Below are 26,913 nucleotides of genomic sequence, written 5' to 3'. Positions count from 1 at the left end.
GTTTGGTCAGCAACATGCTGCAACAGAGTTTAGTCAGAAAACTAAGGAAAAAGGGGCGTGTGTGTGTGTAAGACACAGACAGACAGACAAACTTTGTAGTACTCCACTAAGCCTAAGAGTAAGAGCCCAACATATAGATGAACCCCTTATTCTTAAGGTAAGTCCTCTAAGGAAACGCACACATGTACAGAGATAAGTACTTATAAGATTAAAATCCCAATTCTTACACTGAATATCAATACGACCTTGAACAAGTCACCTTCTGGGTACCTTCTAGTTTCCTCATCTTTAAAATAAAGGGTTTAACCAAATCAATGCAGCAAAAATTAGAAGAAAAGCAGCAAACTGAGGAGAGGGTGAGAGGATGGGGGGGTGGGGGTGGAAGTCTTTGCAGCAAGTTTCTCTGCTAAAGGTCTCATTTCTAAAAGATATAAGAAACTGAGCCAAATTTATAATAATAGCCATCCTCCAAATGATAAATGGTCAAATGATAAGAACCAGTAGTTTTCAGAGGAAGAAATCAAAGCTATCAATAGTTATATTAAAAAATGCTCTAAACCAATAATAATTAGGGAAATAAAATTAAAATAACTCTGAGGTACCATCTCACACCTATCAGGTTGGTTAAGATGACAAAAAAAAAGGGAAAATGATAAATGCCAGAGGGAATCTGGGAAAATAGATACCTAATACATTGTTGGTAGAGCTGTGAACTAGTCCAACCATTCTGGAAAAAAATACTAAACTATACATACCCTTCAACCCAGCAATATTTTTACTAGATCTGTACTCCAAGGAGATTAAAGAGAAAAAAGTCCTATATGTACAAAAATATTTTTAACAGCTTTTTTTGTGGTGGCAATAAATTGGAAATTGAGGGGATGCTCATCAATTAGGGAATAGCTGAACAAGTTATGGTATATGAACATGATGGCATGCTGTAAGAAATGATGAAGGGGAGGGTTTCAGAAAAACCTGGGAAGACATATAAACCGATGCAAAGTGAAGTGAGCGGAACCAGGACAACATTATACACTTACCACAATACTGTAAAAACAATATTGTAAAGATTGATTAACACAAGGACCCAATGCAGTAAAAAAAAAAAAACGCTATCTACTTCCAGATAGAAAACTGATGAATAAGAGTGCAAACTGAAGCATACTTTTTTCTTTTCCTTTCTTTTTTTTTTTTCAGAACATAGCTAATATAGAAATTTTTTTCATGAGTTTATATTTGTAATGGGTTATGTATTTCTTGTCTTCTCAATGGCAGGGGAAGGAAAAAATCTGAAACTGAAAATAAAATAAAATTGAATTTTTAAAAGATAAAATAAATAAAACAAAGGGACCGTGTTATATTACCTCTGAGGTCCTTTACAATTCTAAATTAATGGATTTAGTTTCCAAATATAATGTGAGAAAAAAGAGAACACTAATAACTAGAGTGGGAAAGGGGAGGAACCAAAAATGCCCTGGGAGTGGGACCTGAACTGAGAAGTGAAGGAAGACAGAGATATATGGAGATAAGGAAGTAGTGCATTGCAGCCACAGGGGACAGCTTATACAAAAGCCTGGATATGGGAGGTAGATGTCAAATCTGTAGAATAATTAGAGGCTGGAGTATAATGCATGGAGGGAAATAATATGAAAACTAACAAAAAGGGTAAATGGGAACCAGATATTGGAGGATTTACAGTCTGTCATTCAAACAATATTTGAGGCATTTCCATCATGCCAAAAGCTTATGCTCTCCTGACACAGTCTTTGAGAAACCAAGGTCATCTATAAATAATGGCATGTGTGTACACATACAAAGTAAATACAAAGTAATTGGTGAGAGAGACTAACAAATAGGGGAAAAAGAAAATCCTTTGGTAGGAAGTGGCACTTAAACTGAACTTCAAAGGGATTTAAGGGTTCCAAGATATAGAGGCAAAGGAGAATATTCCAAGCAAGAGGGAAACCTGTGTAGTGGCATGGAGGCTGGGGATAGAACATCTTGTATGAGTAGGCCAGTCTGGCAAGATTGTAGAGAATGTGAGAGAGTAGTATATAATCAGCATCAAAAGATATGGAACCAGATTATAAAGGTCTCTAAATGTCAAAGAAACACTTTGCATCTTCTAAAAGCAAGAGAGAGAAAAACTGAAGCTTCTTGAGCAAGGGAGATCAGACCTGGGCTTTAGGAATATCACTGTGGCAGTTGTGTGGACAGTATACTGGAGAAGGGAGAAGCTGGAAGCAGGGAGACCAATTGGGAGGCTAGTGTAAGAATTAAGATGAGAGGTTATGAGGCCTCAACTAGGCTAGTTGTAGCATGAGTAGATAAAAATGAAAGATGTTTATCTTACCTCCCCAGTAAGACTTGCCACCTGGTTGGCTATAGGAGGTGAACATAGATGGAAGTGGTTGCCTTAGGGCAGATGAAAGATGCCTAGCTTAGCCCCTCTGAGACAGCCTTTCACCAGGGGACACACTGGGCCCAGCAGGAAATGGAAGGTGAGGAAACAGTGAAGAGCTGAAGATGACTCCTATATGGCAAAGCTGCTTAACTGTAAGAATAGTGGTGTCACCCTCACAAATACATCATCTAAAAATAAAATTGTATTCTTTCTCAGAAGCTTTATAATTATCTGAGTTGGGGAAACCTGACTGAGAACCTGACTTCACCCAGGTTGTTTAGACCGATGTTGTTGGTCAAAGAAAAGCTGGCAGTCTACTATTTGGGCTCAGTTGTGCTGGTCAAAGTGAAGTTCTCTGGAACATTGAATCATGTATATTTAACTTCTTTAAAAGTAATACATCATTTTTTGCAGGTCACTCAGTAACAACTTCACTTATGTGAAGTTTCCTAAGAAACCATATTTTTTTTCTTACAAACATAACTCTTTGACTAGTGGTCAGTTACCTTATCTATTGATAATTTTTCTGTGACTTACCAATCAATAAACATTAAGTTAAAAAAAAAAAAAGAATAATGATGTCCTTGACAGAAGTAAGGAGGTTAGGAGGGCTGAGTTTGGAAGGAAAGATAAATGAGCTCTCTATTCAACAAAAACTGCTAGGAAAATTAGGAAGCAGTCTGCAGAAATTAGGTTTAGTCTAAGACTTCACACCATATACCAAGATACTTAGTTCTAAATGGATACATGACTTAGGTACAAAAGGTCACATCATAAACAAATTAGAGGAAAAAATAAGAAATTTCCTTTCAGATCTATGAATGGGGTAGAGTTCATGAACAAACAAGAAATACAAAGGATCAAGAAGATAAAATGGAAAATTTTAATTACATATAAATCAAAGGTTTTGCATACATACAATGAATGAAGCTAAAATTAGAAGAGAAACAGGTAACTGGGGAAAAAAATCTTTACAGACCAAGTTTCTCTGATAATGATCTTATTTCCAAAATATACAGTTAATCCTCAACTTTCACAAGTGTAACATTTCTAGAAAACAACACAAAAGCCAAAAGGATGAATGCTGATACATTAATCCTATGGGAAATGGGGGTTAGGTTCCTGCAACCACCAAAAAGTGTAAATTTTCACCAGAGACTGCTGAAAATACACTTTATGCATACAATTCTTTATAACAAAACATTAATTCTGATAATATGTACTTTTCCTAACACAAGAACTATGAAATAACTCATAAAATGAAGTACACAAAATAGAATTGCTAACATGCAAAACATTTTTCTTGCTACTAATTCCCTAGAATTCTATGACCTTCTGTGCTAATATCCCAATTTTTAAAAATTATTTCAGACAATATTCACTTTTCATAAAAGTATTTTTGGTACTGAAGATTTCATGTGTTTTTTAACCTGAATCTTACTTTTCACTATCAGATGGCAGAATGCAACTGTTGTACTTCATAACTAATCACAACAGCATCTTGGCACATTAGATCACAAAGTTTATCTAACACCTTATTTTCTCACTAAGCTGCATCACTGACTTTGCATGCTTGGGCTTAGAGCTCAAAGGACTTGCACTACATTTCTGGGGCATAATTGCATCACAAAACTTGAGTTTTAAAGGCAAACAGTGAAAATGTGCAACAAATGCACAGGGAACTCTTTACTCTAGAATAGTAGAGTGAGTTAGACCAATGAAATGCCTAGTAAGACACCAGCACAGTAAAATACCAGTCCCATAAATCACCTCTTATTTTTTTCTCTACTGGGCACAGCATGTTTGCAAACAGGAAAGTGAAAATGAAGTTACTAATAAGATCACAAGCATGTCTGAAGATGCAAAGTTGAGGATTGAGTACATAAGGAAGTGATTTAAATTTATAACAATAAAAGCCATTCTTCACAACTAATAAATGGTCAAAGGATATGAACAAGCAATTCTCAAGGGAAAAAAATCAGGCTATCAACAGCCATTTGAAAAAAATTTTCAAATCACTAATAACTTGAGAAATGCAAATTAAACTCTTAATTCAAGTTCTTTTGGGGACCAAATTATTCACAAGTAATTTGATACTTAGGAAAAGGATGCTTACTTGCCCTAACAAAGCAAGGATATAGCGGTACTTAGCATCTCTCATCAGGGTACATATAGCATACCCACCAAGTCTCCTTCTCTGCCTTCTGGCTTCTCTGGCTTCCCTCAACCTCAACAAAAATCCCACCTTCTACAGGAAGCCTTTCCCAACCCCTCTTAGTTCTGGTGCCTTCCTTCGGTAAATTATTTCTGGTATAGAGCATGTCTATACATATACATCTGTTTGCTTCTAAGACTGTGAGTTCCTCGAGGGCAGGGATTGTCTTTTACCTCTCTTTGTATTCCCCAGTACTAAGCACAGTGCTTCACATAGTAAGCACTGTCAATGAGTCCCCCAAACTTGTCTTTTTGAGTTGCCATATTTTTCAGAAACACTGGAACTAGAACATGCAGGACGCCCTGAATGTGTCAAGGACGAACCCCCCTTTATCCACCCCACCCCCTAGCTGATACAGTTTGTTGTTTACAACATAAGCTGGATTCCCTGTGTATCCTTAGGAGGCAAGACAGGTGCCAGACAGCCTGTGCCAGGCTGGGAAAATGTTTGTGCAGCTGGGGTCCTTTGCTGATAAGCAGACCCTCCTATCTTCATAGTCTAGTGGTTCCCAAGGGAAAGAATGAGGTTTTGGGGGCAGCTAGGTGGTGCAGTGAATAGAGCACCAGCCCTGGAGTCAGGAGGCCCTGAGTTCAAATCCAGTCCCAGACACGTAACACTTACTAGCTGTGTGACCCTGGGCAAGTCACTTAATCCCATTGCCTAGTTTAAAAAAAAAGTGAGGTTTTTGCCATCATCTTGTTCCTTCCCTTATGGAGGAGTTTTGTCCTTTTTCCCATCTTGACTGCACCTTCACCCTCCCATGCCATACCTCTTCCTGTTTTCTCCTTTTGTCATACTGTCATAAATAGGCAAACTTCCATAAGGACTATGAACTTTTGGGGTTAAACATGCATGTTCATTTCTTTTGTAATAAATCTGCTTTTCACATAAATCTTGTGATGTTTGTGATTGCCTGTTGACAGCACTTAATAAAGGCTTGACTGTGGGAGAAGTACAGACTCCACATAACTGGGCCTTTTTAAGATCCTAGATGAGCATGAAGCTATGTCAGTGAAGCCATGGCCAATCGGGGACAAACTTCATCTTTTTTTTTTTAGGTGAAGCCTGCTCATGTTATGGGTGCAAGATCCTAAGGATACTCTAGAGCAGAGGTATCAAACTCACTGCTCAGGGAAATGTTTAACAAAATAAATATACAACACAGATAATATTAATTTGGGGTTTTCTAAGTCAATATGCAGCCCACAGGGATCTGTTTCTATTTGAGTTTTTCACCACCATGCTAGAGGAGGACCTCTATTGTATACTGGACAGTCCTCCTGATATAAGGAGAAAAGAAGAAAAAAGAAGAAAAAAAACCATGTAAAGGAGAACAAAACCCTTCCACCTTTGGAGAACCAAGTGTCAGGTCTCTTCCTGGATAGTCCTCCTGGTAGAGGCAGTACTTAGAAAAAACATGCAAAATGAATAAATAAAAATAAGACAAAAAAAGAAGTCAGAAATTTCCAGGCTTTCCTCTCTACTTCAGAAGAATCTATTCTTACAGTCTGGTCCATGTGGTGGGTGATACCAAATCTTTGCAGTTCATGGTGGGTATCCTAATGCAAGATGGTGACAATGAACCAGAGTAGCAGCAGAAATTACAGCATAGATTACAATACTGCCAATATAATCATAGATTTCTTCTCCTGATAAGAGGTGACGATAATGAGCAGGAGTAGCTCCAAAAATATCAGGATTACAAGAACACTTCTGACATAGTCAATAATTCATCATGCATCAGGGTCACCTGAAGTAAAGTAGCTAAGGGGTCATAAGCTTCTTACAAGCAACCTTGTCCAGGATCTAAATTAACAGCCAGGCCCTCCCTGTACCACCACCCCCTCAACATTCCCTAACCTGCTTGCCAAAACCTCCTCCTTCTGGAGAGACACATGGTGGAATGATAGTGTGGCACAGCGTTCAACATATCTCTTTAGTGTCGATGTGCATTCATTGTGTACCATAGCTAATCCATGAGATCATCCCCTCTGTATATTTGTGCACACACAAAGCAGTAGAATGGAGCTTACATTACCACAGAAACCATTCTATGGTATGGACTTTTCTTAGTAAAATGCAAAGAAGGGCAGAAGATTACAATAATTAGCACCCTATTGTTCACTACCACTCAGTTTGGCAGTCAGAGATAAGAGTGAAGGAAGCTAGACTGTGACTTCCTTACCTTAGGAAGTTTGTAGAGAAACATATCTATCCAATTCTTTTTTTTCGTTTTTTTGTTTTTTGTTTTTTAGGCAATCGGGATTAAGTGATTTGTCCAGGGTCACACAGCTAGTAAGTGTCAAGTGTTTGGTCTGCGGTACCAATTTGAACTCAGGTCCTCCTGACTTCAGGGCCGGTGCTCTACCCACTGCGCCACCTAGCTGCCCCTCTGTCCAATTCTTTAAAATTAAACTGCATAGGAAAAGTCAGTCTGAACCAGCATAAGGCCAGCGCTGGGGCCTAGAGAATCAAACACAAGACTTTTGGCTGGATAAGATAGGCTAGTAAACTAGGAACTATCCATCCTAAGCAGAATTGATGTGTTTGAGGTGTTTCTGAATATTCTTTAACATCATCCATTATTTCTAAATTTAATTTTCACTTGAAAATAGTATTGCTTAAGTAATGGAATAAGTATTTATATCAGGCAATCACCCCAGAGAGAGTACACATCTGGGAATTTAACAAATAACATTCCTTAATGTAGGAAGAAGGAAAATTTACCATCCCTGGTCAAAGTAAAAATACATTTGTTTCACCCTGAATTTTTACTTACTCAAAAGCCCACTAGGGATACACATAGCCCTTAGCTCTCATGGCCCTATGCAGTTCTGCTACAAAAATCTTTATAAGAAGTTCATTTTCAACATTTGAAAAACCTTTAAGCTGGCAGCTCACTGTAGGCAAGGCAAAAAGCTGCTTTCTTAGTATTCCAAAATTTGTAACTATCCAGGTTCTGTTCTCTTTGTGCAAAAACTGGCTTTCTAGATACAAAATCAGAAAGGAAAAAAAAATCACAGATTATGGCCATACGATGCATGAACGCAAGTAATTTCAGTCTTGATTTGTCTTTTTCCAATCATGAAAGAGAAATATCCCCTAGCAATAAGCTTCTAAACCACTCAATCCCTTTCCCCAAAAGGGAACTTAAAATTTACTGCCAGTTTCTTTACTAACGTCTACAAAATTCTAGCAGTTTTACAGTGTAGCCTCTGGCACAATCTGCTTTTAGTTATTAAAGGAATCATTCATTTTAAATAGTTAACTTTTTAAAGGATTAAATGGAATGTAACTGGTTTTAACTGGAGATATAAGAGTAGTTTCTCCACAATATCAAATACATACATTATGAGATGAGCATCTGACACAACACTATGGTAAAAATAAAATACTTGTCCTTCTAATGGTAGGTTTCTTTACTAATAAAAGTTGTATAAGACACAGTGGTTTAGAAGCTTAAATTCACAATAAGAAATATCTAATCCAAATAAATATCCATATTACATCTTATGATAAAAATTGCTTCAGCTACTGGCCTCCTTCCACCTCAGTGCTTTTGCTCCTACTGTCTCCTCACGTCTGGCATGAACTGTGCTACCACAGTAGTCCCCCATCTCCACTAACTGAAATCCATTACTTCCTTATAAGACGTACACAGGTAGTACCTTCTCCATAAAGTCTTCTCTAATGTACCCACTGAAGTTAATCTCATCCTCCAGAAATTTAAAATACTTTGGCCCTCTTCTTTGCTCTTTTCACATTCTACTTTGTATCATCATACTTATTTGCGTAATCTTTTTCCAAATCCCCAATTGAAACTACAAGCTCTATAAAGGGAAAGCTGCTGTTTTCCTCTCTGTATTACCAGTACTTAGCACAGTGCTTTAACTATAATAGGTGCTTAATAAATGTTTGTTGAATTGAGTTGAATTTAAATCCACTATAAAAAGTATCCACACTGATAAAATTATAAATCCATCCAAAAATCTAAGAACATTTTAAAAAATTTTTGCACTCTGGACACTTTATTTTGTTTGATGTCTTAAACACATCATGACTTCAAAACGACTTCAGCATCACTAGTAATTCTGCTTAAACAACTATAAAGTTGTCCAAGGCTCACAATTTATAAATAAATGGAACATAGGAAAGTAAAAATGTACGTGCAACTGTGTCTGTCTACAAAATGAAATTAATAAGGCTAAGACTTAAACTATAATAACTTATATTTATGTAGCACTTTAAGGTTTACTTACAGAGGATTTTCTTCCACAAAATCCCTGTGAGATCATGCCAGTATCATGATCCCCATTTCACAAATAAAGAAAACAAGGTTCATGAGTTAAAGTGACTTGCCTCAGATCACACAGCTACTGTGAAAGAAAGTAATTAAACTTAGGCCTTCTGAATGTGAATCCATCTTTCTTTCTATTATCCTAGGTTTACACTAAGAAACAGAAAGTTTCAGTGGACAGGGAACAGGTCTGGGGAGTCAGGAAAACTGGATTTAAGTCCTGCCTCTGACAACTTAATAACTGTGCAATCATGAAACAAATCTCTGAACCTCTCCCTAACACCACTGCAATACTAAGCTATGGAGGAAATGCTGGTATTCATCTGTGTAGAGAGTCACAAGTCCAGACAACAAAAACAAAAAATGCTGCCAGAACACTTGAAGAATTAGTAAATCTAGGCAGCAAAATTTTTCATATCAATGAAGGTTTATCCTCATGTAATCACTGGACCATTAAAAAAAATTATAACCATTTTAGATGAGAACCTAAACCATACTAACATTGTCTTCCTTACAGATTTGGAAACTATATAATCCTTTGAGATTTTGAGTAAAATGAAATTGACTTTAAGGAAACGTAAGGATACTTAACTTTGGTGGAAAAGCAGTTTTCAGGGGGAATAGTCCTTGGTCTCTCATTTTTACCCTGAGGTATATAATAACAACTGGATATTTACAAAACACCACGCTTTGCTCACAACACCCTTAGACAGGGATATGGGTAGCAACTAACTACATATATGGTTTCACTGGTGTAGAGAACTCCCTGATGAGTTCTACCAAGGAAGGTCAGCATCTTCTCTGCAAATTCAGTCTCAGGCAGCTGTCCCAGGCACTAACCCATATATGTAGGAAACAGGGGAGATTGTGCTGGTGTTATTACCATTTTACATATAAGAAACTGAGGCACAGGGAGGTTAAGTGACTTGACCAAGGTCACACAGAAAATAGAAGAGCTAAGATTCAAATCATGCTGTAACTAGATGGTGTGTTCTTTCTAATAGATCACAGCTGTCTAGGAAGGTCTCCTAGTGAAATACTACAGCATAATATAATGCAATGAGCACAAAATAGGGAATGAGAAAACTTGAATTCAAGCACTGGTTCCTACAATCTGTCTAAGCCTCAGTTCTCTTACATACATTACTGGCTGCAGGACTTAAAGTCCTTCCCCTCTTCAGTATCATATAAGTTTAGGTCAAGGGCGGGGAACCTGTGGCCTCGAGGAGACATGTGGCCTTCTAGGTCCTCCGGTGTGGCCTTTGATAGAGTCCAAGTTTTACAGAACAATTCTTTTTATTAATGGGATTTGTTCTGTGAAGTTTGGCCTCCAGGCTGCAGGTTCCCCAGTCCTGGTCTAGGTATTATTATCTCTACTCAGCATTTACAGAGCACATGTGAGATACTATGCTAGGTGCTGGATTTTGTTAATAAAAGGTGGGGGAAATAAATATATATGAAAAAATAAACTAACTGTAACGACTTTTCTACTATACTACACTCCTCTCATCTGCTCAATTCAAATCACACAAAAGCCCAGGAAGAAAGAAGACAGGGCCAATCATAGGAAATTCCATTCCCTATTGCCCTCTTCTCCCACAGTTGCCTGGTCACCCCAGACCTATACTCCCCTACCTGGCACTCACACCACCCTCAACACACCTCACCTTTCCCACATACCTAAGGCGTTTTGATACCATACTATTGTGTACTCCCCCCTACAACTAAAACTTAAATATTCTCTACCTCACTGCCTCAGAGTCCAAAATATCAATCTCATAATTGATTAATATTAATCAATACATTTTCTTAAAAGGAAAAAACTAGCACAAGTAAGCCAGGCAGCTAGACAACTCAATGGATAGAGCACTGTGTGTGAAGACCTGAGTTCAAATCTGGCCTCAGACACTCACTAGTTATATAACCCTAAACAAGTCACTTTACCTGTGTTTGCCTTACTCCACTGGAGAAGGAAATGGCAAACCACTCCAGTATCTTCACCAAGAAAACCCCATACAGGTCACACAAAGAGTTGGACACAACAAGTGAACAAGCAGGTGATGATAACGTGTAGTACCAAGGCTGATGATATCTTGAAACAAGATGAGGTTTTCCCAATAAAGAGTTTCCTGGGGCATGGTAGAAGGTCAGAGAAGTCCCAACAGTGGTGCAGCCAGGTGAGAAATGAAACCCATTAGTGACTCTAATCATGTGAAGTGTAGACTAAAAGGAGATACTTAAGAGAACTGAGTCTTTCAATAACCCCTTCAAATGATATGATAAAGGTAACCCCATGCTTTGTCTATACATAGAAAAAGCCCTACAAAAAGGTTTTTTTTTCCTCCTTTGAGTATGTGCTACATGCTAGGCACTGTACTAGATGCTAACAGAGAAGCAAAGATGAATAAATACAATTGCTAACAACAAGGCTCTTACAGTATAATAAAGTTACTAAGATATCCACACAAATAACTCTGCAGTTAGTGGGAGTTTTTTTGGGGGGAGGGTTGTTTTTTGTTTTTTTTTGGTGAGGCAATTGGGGTTAATTGCCAGAGTCACACAGCTAGTGTCAAGTGTTTGGTCTGAGGCTGGATTTGAATTCAGGTCCTCCTGACTTCAGGGGCGGTGCTCTATCCACTGTGTCACCTACCTGCCCCCAGTTAGTGTTTTGAAGATAATTTTTTTTAAAGTACTATGAAAGAGGGTTCTGGGAAAATGGCAGAACAGGTCAGAAAACTTTTGGCTCTCCAAATTTTCCTCCCCCCCCCCAAAAAAAAAAAAACAACAAAACATAGCCTCAGAGGAAATGTACAGCAGCTGAAATAAACAAAAGTCAGGATAAAGCAGTAGTCCTCCAAAGACAACTTAAAAAGACCCCAGGAAAGACCCAGTCTCCAGGGGCAGGGGTTAGGCCAAAGTCAAGTGCAACTCTGCAGAATCAACAAACAACAAGCCCTGGGGGCAGTGGGGTAGGAAGGTAGTCACAGCCTTAGAAATTCATCTCACAGACAGTGCAGGGGAATGAGTGCTGAGAGGATAAGACTGAAAGACCTTCCACTGTGGAGGGACACCAAGCCCAGCGGTGCTAACCAAACTTGTCCTGGCCTATGGCTGTGAGAAGAAGGAGCTAGCGCACACCTTATGAGGGCAGTAGCAAAGGAATGGAGATGCTGCTGGCTGTGGGCACTTGCAGGAGAGCAGAGTCCCTGGTTTCACTTCCAGGGCAGAGAAGACAGCCACCTGAAGGACTTCAGGGAGCAAGATCAATTACATGACAGCATGACTGGGGTCCTTGCTGTGGCTTAGGAGTGGAAAGGAAAGTCCAAGGTCGGGCCCCTAGAAAGATCTCAGAAAATAACAGTAAGAAGGACCTGAGGCTTGAGGCATCATGCCCTATACCTCAGAACTAGAACTTCATCATACTAATAGGTGCTAAAAACAAAATAAAAATAAAAACAAGTAAGCAAAGGAGAAAGAACCCAATCAGATACCTACTAAAGGGATAGAGATGATCTAAGTTCATATTCAGAGGAAGATAATGGAGCTTAAAAAGCCACTCCTTTTTCAATGAGAAACGTCACAAAAAGAGTTCTTGAAGAATTTAAAGGCTTTAAAAATCAAATGGGGGGGGGGGAGTTAGGTGGTACAGTTAGGTGATGCAGTGGATAGAGCACCGCCCCTGAAGTCAGGAGGACCTGAATTCAAATCCAGCCGCAGACCAAACACTTGACACTAGCTGTGTGACCCTGGGCAATTAATCCCAATTGCCTAAAAAAAAAATCAAATAAGAGAGATGGAGGAAAAATTAGGGAAAAAAATAAGAGCAATCCAAGAAAATCAAGAAAATTATGAAAAGAAAGCCAACCAACTTGAAATAGAGAGACAAAAACTTAAGGAAGAAAATAATTCCTTAAAAACTTAAATTGGGCAAGGGGAAGCTAATGATATTCTAAGACACCAAGAAATAATAAAACAAAATCAAAAGAATAAAAAAAAGAAGAGAATATTAAACATCTCATCAGAAAAACAACTGATCTAGAGAACAGATCAAGGAGAAATAATATTAAGAATAGTCAAACTATTTGAATACTATCATTAAAAAAAGAATCTTGATACAATATTATGTGAAATTATAAAGGAAAAATCACCTTGAAGATCTAGAGCAAGAAGACAAAACAGAAATAAAAAAAAATCTACTGATCACCATCTGAAAGAGATCCTAGGAAGAAAACTTAAAGGAATATCATAGCCAATTTTCAAAGCTCCCAGGTTAAGGAGAAAATATTGCAAGCAACAAGAAAAAAGCAATTTAAATATCATGGAGCTACAATAAGGACCTAGCAGGCACTATGTTAAAGGACTATAGGTCTTGGAATACTATATTTCATAGAGCAAAAGAGCTGGGGTTACAACCAAGGGTAATTTACCCAGCAAAGTTAAATATAATCCTGAATGGGAAAAAAAATGGACATTAATGAACTGAAAGACTTGCAGGTATTTGTGACAAAAACAAGCATAACTTAAGGGAAATTCGACACGTAAGATCTAGGAAAAATATAAGGTAAACACTGAAGACAAATTATAAAGGACTCAATAAGGTCAGATTGTTTACTTCTTATATATGAAAATGTTATCAGTACCCTCATGACTGTGGTCATTATTTGGGTAATTTGAAAGAAAGGCTTGGGCTGAGCTGTGTATGACGAGGTGATTCTAAAAAAAAAATAAAACTGTGCAGGGAGAGAAGAAAAGGAGTAATTATCTCATACAAATGAGGCATAGGAGGAAAAACTGATACAGAAGAAGCTAGTAGGGGGGAGGACAAGTAGTGCTAGAACCTTACTCTCATCAGGAATGAGTTAAAGAGGGAAGTATATATATATATATACACATATATAGCAGGGTATGAAAGTCTTCTAAATTCAGAAAGAAATAAAAGGGGAAGGAGATGGGGGAGAAGAGAATAATGGAGGGACTTTTGCAGGGGTGGGTAGGTTAAGGAATAAGATGGCAAGGTAGTGAGTAGAAGTAAAGCAGAAGAGTGATGAGGATAGGGTAAATAGGGTAAGAAAGAAAGTGAGAAAAAAATAGGAAGGAAGGAAGAAAATACAAAATAAGTAATTGTAGCTTAGAATGTGAATGGGATAAATTTACCCATAAAACAGAGACAGAAGATTAGAAATTTGAATTCAATAATATGTTGCTTTCAGGAAACACTATAAAAATGAGAGATACACACAAAGATAAAATAAAGGGCAGAAGTAGAATTTATTACATAAAAAAAGAGGGTCAGTAATCATGATCTCTGACAAAGTTAAAACTAAATTAGACTTAATCAAAAGAGAAAAATAGGGAAACTACACTATGTGTCAGCAATATTATTCAATATCTTTTTAGACCATTTAAAATAACTAGACAGTATAAAATACCTGAAAGTATACCTGCCAAAACAGACACAAAAACTATACAAACATAAACATAAAACACTTTTTATACAAATAAAGTCAGATCTAAATAACTGAAGCAATATTCATTGTTCATGGGTAGGTAAAGCCAATACAATTTTTTTAAATGACAGTTTAACCTAATTTATTTATTCAATACCATCCCAATTAAATTAGTAAAAGATTATCTTACTGAGTTAGAAAAAATAATAAAGTTCATTTGGAATAACAAAGGGTCAGGATTTTCAAAGAAACCAGTGGAAAAAAGATGTAAAGGAAGCAGATTTAGCAGTATCAGACCTTAAAGTATTATAAGGTAAGAGCATTGTTGAAGTATAAAAATGGATAATTTCTATTATTTTAAATTAAAAGTTTCTGGTATAAATAAAACCAATGTAGCCAAGAATAGAAGGAATGCAGAAAATTGGGGGGAAACTTTGACAGTCTCTCACATAGGACATGATTGGGTTGGAATACTGCTGTGGTAGAGGAAATGAGGAGCTAGTGGATTCAGAAAAACATGGAAAGACTTGGACCTATGCAGGAAGATGCTATTCACCTTCAGAGAAAGAGATAACAAGTGAAAATATGCATAGTATGGTCTTACATATATGTGTATGAGTATATGTGTGTTATATTTATAGAAATCTATGTATATAGATAGATAGATAGATAGTTACATAGATAGATAGATAGATATAGATAGATAGATAGATAGATAGATAGATAGATAGATAGATGTATAAATGTAGCCTTCTTTAGGGTGAGAAGCAAGGAGGGAGGAGAAAAAAATAAAGTAAAAAGTACACAGTAAAGAAGAAAAGAAAACCTACAAGGAAGCAAAGGAAAGCATAGTAGCTTTGAAAAAAATATATAGTATTTGTTAGTAGGTTTTCTTAGAGTGGAAATTTATTGTTTTATATTGAATCCTCTCTTATGTTCTGCTGTGTACATGGCAATGTTTTTTTTTCTCGTTTTGTATTTAAGTTTAAAATGAAAAAAATTTTAAAGATAAAAAGATTTTTAAAAAAATATAAATTACAATGGAAATTCAGGAGAAGAAGCTTCCAACTAGAAAGAACATGGAAGGCTTCAGAGAAAAGTAGCATGTTAGCTGGGCTTTTGAGACTGAACAGGTCCTCCTGTGTTAGGTTTTCTAGATTCTCCATTTTTCTAAAATATTCAGGTTTGCTAGTAAATATAAAATATGTTGTCCCTTCTCCTCTGGCCCCACCAAAATGTAAAAGACAACTTTCTCCAAGGGGGCTGGGGAGAATTTTTACTGATTAAAAATTTTTTATTTTAAAAATTAAATATAACATTTTTTTAGATTGAAGATTCCAAGAGAATGATCATATCTGATCATTCATTTTATAGAAGGCCTAGAGTAATGATGTACCAATATGTATGAAGGAAATACTTGGAAAGTATGTGTGTGAAAGCACACTTAAAAGAGGAGTTGATGCCCAATATAAATGAGACAGTAAAAAAGCACCTAGCTATCCTAGATGAGTTCAAGTCACTAGGCTCAGATAAACAACATCTGAGAGCATCCCCAACACCTAAGCACAGATCTTGGCACAGAGTAAAAACTTAAACATTAGCTGAATTTAACTATAATGAAGAACTGGAAAATGTGAATGATGAGCTAATGTGATAAAGAGCTACATGATCTCCGAAAGACCATGGAATAAAGGGAAAAGTATCAAAGGAACAGAGAAGGGCAACTATGTCACAAGATAGAGAAGTCTGCAAACTATGAACTAGTGAGCTTCCCTTTAATTTCTGGCAAAATTATAGAGGGCATTATTAAAAGAATGCTTAGGGAATATCTTTAAAAGGAAGTAACAATCACAGAGACATATCTTGAACAAGAACAGGTTGTGCCAGACTAACCTTATTCTTTTCTTTGTAAGACAGTCAACAAGCATTTATCAAGCACTTACTATATATTCCACACATACTGTGCTAAATATAAAAGATACAAAGAAAAAGCAAAAACACTGTCCCTGTGCTCAAAGAGGTCACATTCTAATGAGGAAGACAACATATAAATAACTGCATATACGTAAAGAGTAAATAGAAAGCATTATGATAGGAGAAGGCACTAATAGCTAGAGGGATTGGGAAAGGCCCCCTGAAGAAGGTGAGATTTGAGCTGAGTTTTAAAGGAAGCCAAAGAAACTAAAAGGATAAAATAAAAGGGAAGAGCATTTCAAGTATTGAGGACACCAGTGAAAAGGAATGGAGCTGGGAAATGGAGTGTCATGTCTGAGGAAATGCAATTATGCCAGGAAGAGGCAGGTAGGTGGACCAGTTTCACAGAGCTCTGGCCTTGAAGTCAGAAAAACCAGAGTTCAAATATGACCCCAGATACTTATGAGGTGTGTGATCTTAGGCAAGTCACTTAACCCCTGCCTGCATAAAACTGAAGAAGGAAATGGCAAACCACTCCAGTATGTTTGCCAAGAACATCTCATGGCCAGTATAGACATGGTACATTCCATGGGGTCCTGAAGAGTTGGACACAACTAAATGACTGAACAGCAACAACAAATTAGGACAACATAGCTGGATCAGAGAATGCTTGAAGGGAAATAAAGTATAAGAAGACTGGAAGCTAAGAAAAGGCTGGGTCATGAACAGCTTTAAATACCAGAGGATTTTATAATTGATCTTAGAGGTAGTAGAGAGCCACTATAGCTTACTGAACAGGAGACTGACCTGGTCATACCTATACTTTAGAAAAAAATTATGTTAGCAGCTGAGTAGAGGTTGGACTAGAATGGGATGAGATTTGAGGCAGGGAACCCAGTTAGAAAGTTATTCTACCAAGAGTTGTTCATCACAAGAATGCTATAGTTTCCCTAGATTTTAACCAAGTATTTGAAGAAATCTCTTAGGCAATTTTTCTGGAAAATAAGAAAATTGTAGGCTAAACAATAATAGTTAGATGTATTCAGAATTAGTTGAATGAACAGATGCAAAGAGTAGCTGTTAATATTTTGATATCATCTTGGAAGGAGATCTGTAGTGGAATGCCCAAAGGATCTCTGCTATTAAACATTTTTATCAATGACTTGAATCAAAGCATAGATGGCATGCATATCAAATTTTCAGGTGACCTGAAGTTGTAAGGGATTGCTAACATACTGAATGAATAAGGATGAAAAAGACCTGAACAAGCTACAACACTGGGCTAAATCTAATAATATAAAATCTCCTTGAAGGAAAGGACCATCATAACTATATTTGTACTCCCACAATGCTTTGCTTAGTTGGAACTTAATTATTATTGAATAGGACATGGGCTCAAAATATTAACTTCATACAAAATGTGGGAAGGATAGCTAGATGTCTATTCATCTAAAAAAAAATACAGGTTTTTTAGAGGGCTACAACCTTCATATGGAGTGACCGAGTATGATATGGCAGGCAAGAAAGCTAATTACGACCTTAGCACTGAGAAGCATAGGCTCAGAAATGGGGAAGGGATGGCACCACTCTACTCTGGTCAGGCCAGAGCTGAAATATTATATCCAGTTCTAGAAAATACATTTTAGGAAGGACATTCATCACCCAGATAAAGTCCAAAAAGTATAGCAACCATAATGAGGAAAGGCCTCAAAATCATGTTGTATAAGAATCAGTTAAAAGAACTAGACATGTTTAGCCTGAAAAAGAAAATACCTTTTTTTTTACCCACTTACAGGGAAATGGAAGAAAAGGAGGATGAGGCAGGGAGGTTCTGTTTTCAAATAACTGAAGGACTATCACATGGAAAAAAAGAATAGATTTGTTCTGCTGGGCAGCAGAGCATAGAATTAGGAGAAATGGGTAGAAGTTGCAAAGAGGTAAATTTAGGAATGAGGTAAGAAAGAACTTCCCAAAACTTGGAGCTATCCCACACAGAATAGGCTATGTAATGGGTTCACCCTCAGTGGAGGTCTTCAAGCCATGGAGGAAAGCCAACTTGTTGGGTAGGCCATAGAAATGATTTTTGTTCAGGCATGAGTTGAACTATGTAGCCTCTGAAGTCCCCTTTCAGCTCTGAAATTCTCAAATTCTGTGAAATGTGAGCATCTATACAAATATAACATTTATCATTATTATTACAATGTCAAAAGGTGGAAAAAAATAAAAACCCTTCAAGTACACAACACTCCCCTAGACAAAATTAGTACAGGAGAAGGAACAAAATGTGTCTGGTTCATATGAAGATATTTGATTTCATATCAGTGCTTTTCCAATACACCTAGAAAGAAGGAAAAGCTCCAAGGAAAGATGATATGTTTCAGGAATGCAAATATTCTGAACTATGTAGTACTAAAAACTTTTAACCCTCTTTTAAAAAAAAATTTTCAAGTTCAAGGTCATTTCTATTTCTAAAATTAATTTCTTCAGCTCCTATTGCAGCCAGTTGCCCTACAAATGTTATAATATTTAAATTTATGTCCAAACTATTTTATTTCCACTAGAGGACTTGAAGACGATTTTCTTTAAATACTTACAGCAAAATAAACAAGTCTAATCTTTCACATAACTTGTACTCTTCCCACATTAAGTTAGGTGTTTCCATCCTAGCAGTAGATTGCCAATTATATTTGTACTATATACAAGCAAAGAAAATTTAGTTTATACTCATCTGGCTATAAGTAATTTTAATTTTTCAAAAAAGTTAAAAAAGAAAACATGATGGTAACATAATTTTGCCTGAAACAAGGTCATTTGAAAAGGACAATAAGTAAGGCTGACAGGCTTGAATTATACCTATCAGTTTTGTTTTGGTTTACGGAACTACCATGTGACATTAAAGTTCATGTGGACATCATGCCATCTGCTCTGCTTGCCAAGTCAACTGGAGTGAGCCAGCAATACACAAACTTAGAAGAACCTTTCCTCTAGTATTGTCAGATTAAGCTTGATATTCCAAAGCCTCTTCAGAAAAATGCTGAAAAGCAAGCTAGAACAACAAAACAATTTGCACAAGTAGCAAATCTATTAGGAAAATTTGGGGTACCAACATAAATTCTGAGATTTTATCCATAATTCAACTTTTACTTTTTTCAGCAAATGAATATTCTGAAATATTTTTTAGGACTATAACAGTCATTTGAAATTTTGGAAGGGAAAAGGAAAAACATCTTGTTTACTGGGCATTTTATTCTCCCACCTGAGCTCCAGTCCAAATCATCAACTGACAAGTGAAAACATTTCCATGTGAATGAAGCATTTATTAAATGCTTACTATGTACAAAGCACTGAGGATAGAAATAGAAAAGTAAGATAGTCCCAGCTCTCGAGGAGCTCACATCCCAGTTGGGGAGACAACACATATGGAAGATTTCAACTGCAAGTAGTCCAATAGAAAAGTCTGACAGTCATTGGAGGGCAAACAAAGCAGGGGAGAGAATTCCTTCTCTTTAATGTCACTTCCACTGATACAATCTTCTCAGTTTCTGATATTGAACCATCTGATAGTGTCAAAGACTGCTGATCAGAACTTTTACTTTCTGGGTCTTCATGGCTGTAGCATGTGCAGGAATAGGTCCCAGGCTGCACACGGGTTGTTTTCCAGGATGATGGCTGAGGACACTGTGCGGGAAGCATTACTATTCCCAAAGCTTTTCAATTCACGGTCCTGGCTGTCTCCATCAGACTGGAGGGACACTGTAGTCAAAGTGTTGGTTTGACTTGCAGGGCACATGCTGCCTACCATCTCTCCATAAGGGTGTTGAAGCTCAGCTGGACTGTCTGCCCTATATGAGAATGGCTCACTTCTCACAGGAAGTGCCTCCCCAGATGATGAGGGTGAGGGCTGAGCTAGAAGCAGGACCAATGTAGGGGAGGGGTTCTTGTGCTTATCTGCAGTTGGTTGGCAGTAGCTGGTCAGAAGTTGCTGTGGTGATGATGAAGGTGGGCCCCCTTTACACCATAATTTCTCCCTCAATGATTGGCTTCAGAAACTGAGTTGGAAGCAGGCATGCTAGTTTGAAAGACACTACTATACACAAGGCTCTTGGGCTCAGGGCTCTAGACTGCTTCTGAGGAGGTCTGAGGGGGGACAGTGGTCAAGAGGGTAGTGTGCTTTGACTTGCTGGCACACACTACCTCCTCGGGGTGCTCTGCTGCATTACGCACACTGGCTTCTCTGCCCTGTCTGTGGAATTTAGATAATATGATATGGTGGAAAGAGCATGAGCTCTAGCTCCAGATCTGTCACAAACTACAATAGGTGGTATCTTAGGACAGACAAGTCACTTCACCTCTGTGTACTTGAGATTGCTCCTCTATAAAATCAGAGAAATGACCTAGGCAGACTCTAAAGTTCCTTCTAGCTCATCTAGTCTACATTCTATTTTTGTCTTGTTTGCTCATTTTCCCAGTCTACTTCTTGACTTTGGATTTTGTCATTTTGTCATTCTACCTTTTATGTCCTTCTGCTGCTTTCACAGCTCAGTCTGGAGGCCTTTAAGTTTTTAGTGCTTCCAAAGTGGAGTGATCTGGGAGCTCTGGCCCCTGCACCTTTGCAACCGCTCCACTCCTTTCTGCCCTTAACCTATGACCAGGATTTGGGTAACGGGCAACAGAGTTGCCAGATGGCATCTGTTCCTTCTCCCAGTGCTACTACAGATGTCCCCTAAGATCTTTCTGACCCAGTGTTCAGTCCCCTTACTGCTTGTGGGCACTGAGCTACTCCCCGCACAGCTGGTGCTGCTACCACCACTAATGCCACTTCTACTGCATGGCACTACTGGCCAGCCTCCACCCTAATGTCTGCAGACCTCTCTGTCTTCCTAAGCTACAACGGACTGGAAAAATGACTCACTGTGACTTTCTCTTGGCTTTCCCACTCAGAATTCCATTTAGTGCATTATTTTAAGTTGTGCAGAGGATGTGTTGGGAAAACTCTGCAAAATGCTGGCTTCACTCCACTATCTTGACTTCACCCCGAGAATTTTATTGATCTTTCTATAACTAGATTCATCATCTTCCCCAACCTAACTTCTCTATCAATAACAACATCTCATCAGCAAGGTCTAAAACTTGAAAGATATATTCAACTCTATCATCTTTCTTGTCCCACATAGCAAACACCAAGTCACCCATTTTTTTCCTTCAAAAGTGACTCATTCACCTTTTCATCTCTATTCTGATTGCTACCACCTAAACCAGACTGTGAGCCAAATTAATGCCATTGACCTCTCTGATTTAATTCCCTTCATCCTTCCAATCCTTCCTAAAAGCTATTGCTAGATTAAATCTTTTTAGTCTCTCTCTTATCCCTATATTGTATCTATTTTGCTGTCTCTCTGGTAAGATTGTAAACTCCTCAAGGCCAAAAACTATTTCATTGAAGTCTTTGTATCCACTGCACCTGACACGTGGTAGGTGTCTAATAAATGCATGTTAATTAATAAGGTCACTCCTCTGCTACAGAACCTATTTCCTACCACGTCAGCCTCTACAGGTACTACTTTATATAATCAGTCTTATTTCCCATTTATATTCAATTTGTACCTTTTACTCTCATCAAATTAGTTTCCTCACTCACACGTGATTACACCGTGTTCATCATCACTTCCGTAACTACATTAAGGCTATTATCTTTTTCTGAAATGCTTTCCCTTCTTCCTTCATCCTAACTTTTCCACTCGGTAGGACCTTCCACAATTTATGCCCTACCAGCACAGCCTTTGGGAACCCAGCTATAATGAGATATCAGAGTTTTCATTTGATATCTATAAGGTTTTATATAGGTGGTTGATATCCCCATGACAAAATTTAAACAGCACAGTCTGGACATCTGACCTGGAAAGGCAATACACCTAAAGCTCTTAATTTGTTCATTAATTAGTGTGGCCGATGTACCTCAGTTTTCCCATCTACAAAAGTATCTGTCCAACCTACTACATATATATATATGTATATATATATATATGTGTATATTATATATATACACATATGTATGTAAATAAATGTGTGTATGTAAGCTCATTTATTTACAGTATAATAGAGCTAGTTATCAGAGCACAGAGAAATACTCAACTTCATGCCACAGATTGTATTACTAATCTTAGCCATTCATCTTGACTATTGTTCACAAAGGATAGATCACCAGTTACCAAAAAGGACCACAAAGCTTATTTCCTATCTTACTAACAAAGTACTGATAGCATCATTTTTGTATATAGAGGAAAATATTAAGGAGATAGTATATAAAAAGTACTATACAAATGCAATTTTAAAATAGCAATTACTATTCTTCCCTAAACAGCTCCTAGAACCATGGCTTAATTTACATCTTTCAATTTAAGGATTTTTATTAAATGTTCAGCTTCTAAAAGTAGTACCAAAGCAAGGTATGTGATATGGCTGTAAATAAATAATTAAATTTCTCTCTCTCTCTCTCTCTCTCTCTCTCTCTCTCTCTCTCTCTCTCTCTCTCTCTCTCTCTCTCAAACAAATGTACTTAATCATGACTGTCACATCATACAAAAATACATGCATACAATTAATGAGAAAATTGATACTACCTTCTGAATTTCACAAAAGTAAAGATGATTTTGGCAGCATGAAAGCCTCATAGATCAAAGTATATGATGAGGTGTCTTAAAATGAGAAATAACCCTTACATTGAAACAATTAACACAGAGTAGATTAAAAAATATCTTTTTGAAAGTGGTAGGAATACACTTTTGCCTGAAAAACTAAAGTGAACTAGGTTAAATCGGACCAGACTTTACAAAATATAGTCAATTCTGTGGGCTCAAACAGAACAAAAGTTAAGACAAAACATTCACCTAGCAAATGCTTTCATTTCAATTTGCACTTTAACAAAAATATCACTAGCTGGTAGTATTGATCATTTACTATTAATCTAGAATACTACACAAGGCACCCCGAAGAGAGAAGTAGGAAAGTTTAATGCACAAAGTAAATCAGTGCTCAGTGTCATCAAAATTATAAACTAGCTTATTAAAGTCACTAACAATAAACAAGTCAGTCAACAAGCATTTTTATCTCTTTCATTTTAAACCAAGATTGTGTAATCTTCATGGAATAGGAGTCAGGATAATTTTATGCAGTATAATCTGCTTTTTTCCTGTCAGAGAGTCTAAATGTGAGAAGGAATTTAAGTGAAAATGACCAGCAATTCTTACGCTAATTAGATTTACAAAAATCTTCATTTATTAAAACAAAACAAAAATCTTACTGCACCATTATTATTTAGTCTATGAGTCAAATGCTTAAGTCTGGATGTTAATGGTCACATTAAGACTTTGTCAAACTTTTTCTTAAAAAAAATACACCTTAATTTGGTTTTGGTTGCCATACAATTAGGGATAAAGCAATCTATAACGATAAAAAAAAAGTTTTCATTTTAAATGAAACAGTCAAGAAAGATAAGAAAATGGAAACCAAAACAAAGCATCTGTGCCAGAAGCCAAAACCCAACTCATCAGCAAGAATACATGCACTATTCAAAGTGACAGGAAGTATTGCCAGCACTTCACACCCAGATGGGTTGGCATCATTATCAACTACGGTGCCACCCATCAGAAGACTACGCACGACCCACCACCAGCCCTTAAAAGTTGAGGAAGGAATAAAATCATCATCATTTTATTTCTAAAGGTGTGAAGGGTGAATCCTCTCTCAACTCCGGAGCAGATGACAAAATACAAACTCAACCTTTTCACAGCCAGCTACGACTGAAAAGTTGGAGTGTGTGTTGTGACCAATTGGTGCCCTTGCTTCTGGGTCAGAGGGCAAAGGCTGTCCTTAGCCCTGGGGGTTACCTATGAGATCCAATAGCCCAGACCCACTGCAGGAACCTTTGTTTTTAAACGGCGATGTAGCCAGTCCAATTCAATTACATTCAATAAATATTTATTAAGCGCTAGGCACTGTGCTAAGCCAATGACAGTCATAAATAAAACAACGCTGCTCAGTTCTTCGCCCTCCAAGCCCCAATTCACTTTGTCTCTCCCAGAGAACTGTGGAGGGGATCTGGGGGGAGGAGTGTACCCCGTACTCCTCTTTATGGGGCCCCACCACCACCTGGGAGCCTCTTCCAAGACGCTCCTTTCAGCACCCGGAAACTCCGGACAGTTTTCTACCCCGCCAAAGGGTGAGCAAGGTGGCCCTCTGGGAAAGTTCCGCGCCGCGCGGGGCAGGTTGAGCCCCGAAGTCCCTTCCCCAGTCCAGCCGCGTGCGCCCCCGCCCCCGGGGTCTCCCCCGCCCCCGGTCACCTAGCAACGCGCCGGGACGACCCCCCTCCCCTCACCTAGCAGCGCTCGGAGGTGCTTCAGGCGAGTCAGCACGTCCTTCTTCGGGTCCAGCACTTTCTGGGTCGATTTCTTGACATCCCCGTGGCTCCTCCGGGAGAACATCCCGCTGCGGGAGCCCGAGCACCGAGCCTCGGGGGAAAGGTAGCCGCCTCCGCTGCGCCGGGTTACTGCATACGGTCACTGCCGCGCCGAGGTGGGCACACACACACACACACACACACACACTCACTCACTCACACACACTCTTACCCACGCGAGCGCTTCCCCCACCCCCACCCGCCACGACCACTCATCCACTGCCCCCAAAACCACCACGGCCGCCGCCTGCCCGCGGCTCCCTCCTCTGGGGCTCCAGGAAGGAGGGGAGGGGCCCGGCATGGGGAAAAGGGGGAGGAGGGAAGGAAGGAGGTGTCAACACGGAACTGACCAGCCCTACACCACGTGAGAAGGCGACCAGCAGGCCCCCCCCCATCCACAAACTCACGCGCTCAGCCAGTCCAGGCTCTCCTTGGCCGTGACTCCGCCCCGCCCCCGCCCCACCAAGGTCCCAACGCGCAAGCGCAGGAGTCTTACAAACGAGGCGCCTCTTTCCTTCTTCCCCCTCCTACCCTCAACCAAAAAAAAAAAAAGAAGAAGAAGAAGGCTGAGAAGCGCGCGACAAAGACTAACTACCCCCCGAACAGCTCCGGAACTACAAATCCCGGCGTGCAAAGTGCCAAGTGACACTTGGCAGGGTACGGAAGAAGAGGTCTGCGTGAGATGTTTCCATCGCCCCTCCCTTGCCTATCATCTTAGCACTTGCCACACGCCCTGCTGGGAAATGTAGTCCTTCATTGAACCGAGCCCAGGGATTGTCTTCCAAACCAAGGCCAGCTATCCTAAGCGGGTATGAGGGAGACCTTTGTTCCGCCTCCTCGCCCCGTTGCACTATGGGACTTGTAGTGACTTTACCCTCCAGGCACGCACAGTTTGCTGGGTTAGTAGGACACAATCACGTCATCTCAGTGCTAGAAGCCTACAAGTTGTCTTTATAGGAGTAATTCGAGTCTCCGTTTGGGGAGTAGATGTTTGGGCCACCGGCAATTTTAATCCTTTATTTTAATAGAAAATTGTGCTCCTCATATTTACTCAATGCAGAAGAATTTTTGGCATTTTCAAATTGAAATCAGCATTCTTGGGTCCTCCAGCTCAGAAGGATACTGTCTCAGTCAGCTGACTGGGTGTGACAGCCCGTGTAGGTATTGCACTAGGCTGTAAATTTGGATTATTAGATTCTCATTTTAACCTCGGACGCCCCCTGAGTCGTTGGGCAATGGAGCAATGGAAGGAAGCTTGATAACAGTGGAAAGATCACGTGCGCTAAGTCAGAGGGTTCAAATCCTGTCTCTGATGCTTACTTACTATCTGTGGGAACTTAGCAAGTCACTTCACTCAGTTTCCTTACTAGGTCTATGACTCTATCACCTATTCCTCTTAGCTTTTAAAATGAGTTAAAGTTACCTACCATCAAGCTTCCAGGATTGTTCTGAGGATTAATGAAGATTATTATTTGGAGAAAATGCACACTTTTTTTCTTTTTTTATGCAAGGTCATGTAATATTCCAGTGGCAGAACCAGAAATAGAACCTGTGAGATCTGACTCACACTGCACTAAGTTTTTTAAGGTCATCAGCTCCTTCCCTGAGGGTAGAATTTTGAGATGCAGTATGGGGTCTTTTTCAAACACAAAAAAATTTCACTAGAATTGGATTTCCTGATTCATCAACCCCAGAAGAAATTTCTATCTCCTCCAATAATATATTGGAGCAGTATATTAGAAACAAAAGTTGTTGGCAATCCTAGGCATTTCAGGTGGGGGGGGTCATACATTGTTATAACAAGTGTTCATTTTTATCTGATCTGAGGAAACAGAATCAATACCTGAAAACAAGAGATAACGTGAAAATTTCTTTTTAGTTCTTTACTTCAAGTCTTCTCTTGAATGCAAGTACAATGCTGCCAAGACGTATTTTAAAAAATAGAAAAGCCTGAGGTTGAGAGTTAGTTTGCTATACTGGAAAGTACACTGAATTTGGAGGGAAGAAATTGGAGTTTAAATGAGAGCTTAGATATGAAGCACAGGACCATGAACAAGGCACATAACCTCTCTCTTCAGTTTCCTCGTCTGTAAAATGAAGAAAATAAGACTTATGCTACCTACCTCACAGGGTTGTGAGGAAAGCGCTTTGTCAACCTTAAAGCACTGCATGTATAGTTGT

The 26,913-nt window shown here is 38.6% G+C and overlaps 1 protein-coding gene across 1 annotated transcript in view; it reads right to left on the bottom strand.

Annotated features, from left to right (window-relative positions):
- RALGAPA2 (Ral GTPase activating protein catalytic subunit alpha 2) overlaps window positions 1-24,939 on the bottom strand; it is a 417,261-nt gene extending 392,322 nt beyond the window's left edge. Inside the window, exon 1 of the mRNA XM_020989297.2 lies at window positions 24,652-24,939. Within this exon, the coding sequence (XP_020844956.1) occupies window positions 24,652-24,757 (106 nt within the window). The 5' untranslated portion in view covers window positions 24,758-24,939. The remainder of the gene's footprint in view (window positions 1-24,651) is intronic.
- Between the last annotated feature and the right edge of the window lie 1,974 nt (window positions 24,940-26,913).

This window comes from Phascolarctos cinereus, unplaced genomic scaffold (genome assembly GCF_003287225.1).
Source record: "Phascolarctos cinereus isolate Bilbo 61053 unplaced genomic scaffold, phaCin_HiC Scaffold_2;HRSCAF=192, whole genome shotgun sequence".
Classification (NCBI taxonomy): domain Eukaryota; kingdom Metazoa; phylum Chordata; class Mammalia; order Diprotodontia; family Phascolarctidae; genus Phascolarctos; species Phascolarctos cinereus.
This window is presented reverse-complemented; position numbering and strand designations above follow the sequence as displayed.